This window comes from Atta cephalotes (assembly GCF_000143395.1).
Source record: "Atta cephalotes unplaced genomic scaffold scaffold00031, whole genome shotgun sequence".
NCBI classification, from domain to species: Eukaryota; Metazoa; Arthropoda; class Insecta; order Hymenoptera; family Formicidae; genus Atta; species Atta cephalotes.
The window spans coordinates 1,002,418-1,004,531 of NW_012130095.1; the positions used below are offsets into that span (position 1 = coordinate 1,002,418).

Genomic DNA, 2,114 nt, shown 5'->3' on the forward strand with positions numbered 1-2,114 from the left:
TAACTAGTGAAAATCGTTACCATTACCTCAAAAATTTAATTGCATTACCATGAACCTTATGCAGAAGAAAATGTAACGTCGTTACTCAAACGTTGTCAAAAAAAGTAACTTGTAACGTCGTTACCGTTACAAGTAACGCGTTACTTGCCAACCCTGTAACTTTCTTTTACATTTTAAGATTAAATTCTAAAACGCTAGATTTTTTACACGGAAAGAAAATTAAAGTTATTAATTATAGATATAGAGTCATATTATATGCTTAATACAGCTACTACCATATCATATTAATATTACAACGATTATGAATAATCCAGCTTTCTTAATGATAGCTTAGATCTGTCAGTTTAGATTGAGATTCTCAAATTTTTCTAATTTATATAAATTGTCATAATAGCGTAACTGTATCATATTACTAATTGGACATGTATAGTATCCCACTATTTAGTTATGTATAAATAAATAAATAAATATATATATTTTATATATATATATATATATTATTATATATATAATAATATATTAATATTATTTGGAATTAGAGGCACATTCTAACTTGATTGAATTTTTTTATTATGCATGAAAATTTAAATCAGATTGGAAATTCTTAAATTTAGCAGTTTCTAATTTTTATATATTTTGATTTAAGGATCGACAAGAGTTATGGAGATCTCTGTCAGAGACAATTTCTTTATGCTAAAATTATGAATATATAAAATACTGAGAAAAACTGCAATGTTTGTAATCAAGAAAGTCATCTAAAGGCTTACACGGCTTATATAGTTTCTTTGCTGAAAAAAAGTAGTTAAAATAAAAATTCATTTTCTTACTCGATCTGTACTGTAAATATAGTTTATTGAGGTGTAGATAATTTTATTTATTATAATGTTTTTTGAGAACTTAAATTGCAAAATCCGACTCTGTACACGCTTTCGTTTTATAAAAAGAGAAACTGAAAAGATCTCATGACGGTCAATGCTACTTCTAAGAGAGAAAATATCAGTATGAAGACGTGCATCACGTCCCATGCAAGGAGCAGATTATTTTAATTATTATATAATACTTTTAAGAAATTATTATATAATACTTTTAACAAAATGGCAAAATCTTGCTCTTAGCAGACTTCGTAACTCGTAAAACATATCTAAGTAAAAAAGAGTTTCATGACAAAATATTATTTATTCTATGCTACAATATATGATGTAGTGCAGATATGCGTAACAAGCTGATGTTATTTGACATTTTAACATCAAAATAACATCAACTTATTATCTGAGGATGTATAATACATATTATGTATCTATACTATAAAAGGTGTACGTAAGTTGGCTCTTGTCGACCCTTAAATTATATTCTTACCATGGTAATTGAACGGTCAAGGCTTCTGGGCAATCTAGACTACATGAAGGGCAGGATGCTTCTTTAGGAATCCTTCGAAACGATCCGCAAGCTAAGATTACGCTCACAGACAAATAAAATAACAAATAGCGACAAGAAGAAATTTGTCTCGACATACTTAAAAGATTCGAATAAAGAAATCCTGACGATTCTTTATAAACTCGCATGTTAGGGATGCAGCGAGGACACACGGTGCTGAGTACAAAAATGTTTTCCATGTTGCACCAATCGCTTCCTGTATACATCCGTTAATTTTTAAGTGAATTGTTTGCTTATTTCTTTTTCAATTTCTTAATATTCACTTCCTTTTATTCTTTAATCTTTAGGCAAGAAAGAGGTGACGACATAATATCGCAGAAGTCTTTGGATGTGGTGAAAATACTTATACATTTTTTAAAAGAGCGTAAGTCTATTTCAAAATGTTTTTGTAAACTGTTGAATTTTGATGTTCATTCAAAATTCATTTTATAAAAATGAGTTTTTACATATAAGAAATTCGATATTATTGTGAAAAATCAAATCATTATTTTTTAAAAAGATTATTTTAAGCTTAGAAAGCCTATCCCGGTAAAAAATTTTTTATGTGTATGTGTGTGTGTGTGTGTGTGTGTGTGTGTGTGTGTGTGTGTAGTAATAATATATAATGTATAATAATATATATATATATATATANAGTAGAGTACTACATATATNTATATTACTTCTTCTTATTTATTATT

The 2,114-nt window shown here is 27.5% G+C and overlaps 1 protein-coding gene across 1 annotated transcript in view; it reads left to right on the forward strand.

The window, feature by feature from the left end:
* Positions 1–49: 49 nt before the first annotated feature.
* The window catches only part of LOC105621012, a 7,849-nt gene continuing 5,784 nt past the window's right edge, over positions 50–2,114 (forward strand). Inside the window, exons 1-2 of the mRNA XM_012202489.1 lie at positions 50–72; positions 1,722–1,798. Of these exons, the coding sequence (XP_012057879.1) occupies positions 50–72; positions 1,722–1,798 (100 nt within the window). The remainder of the gene's footprint in view (positions 73–1,721; positions 1,799–2,114) is intronic.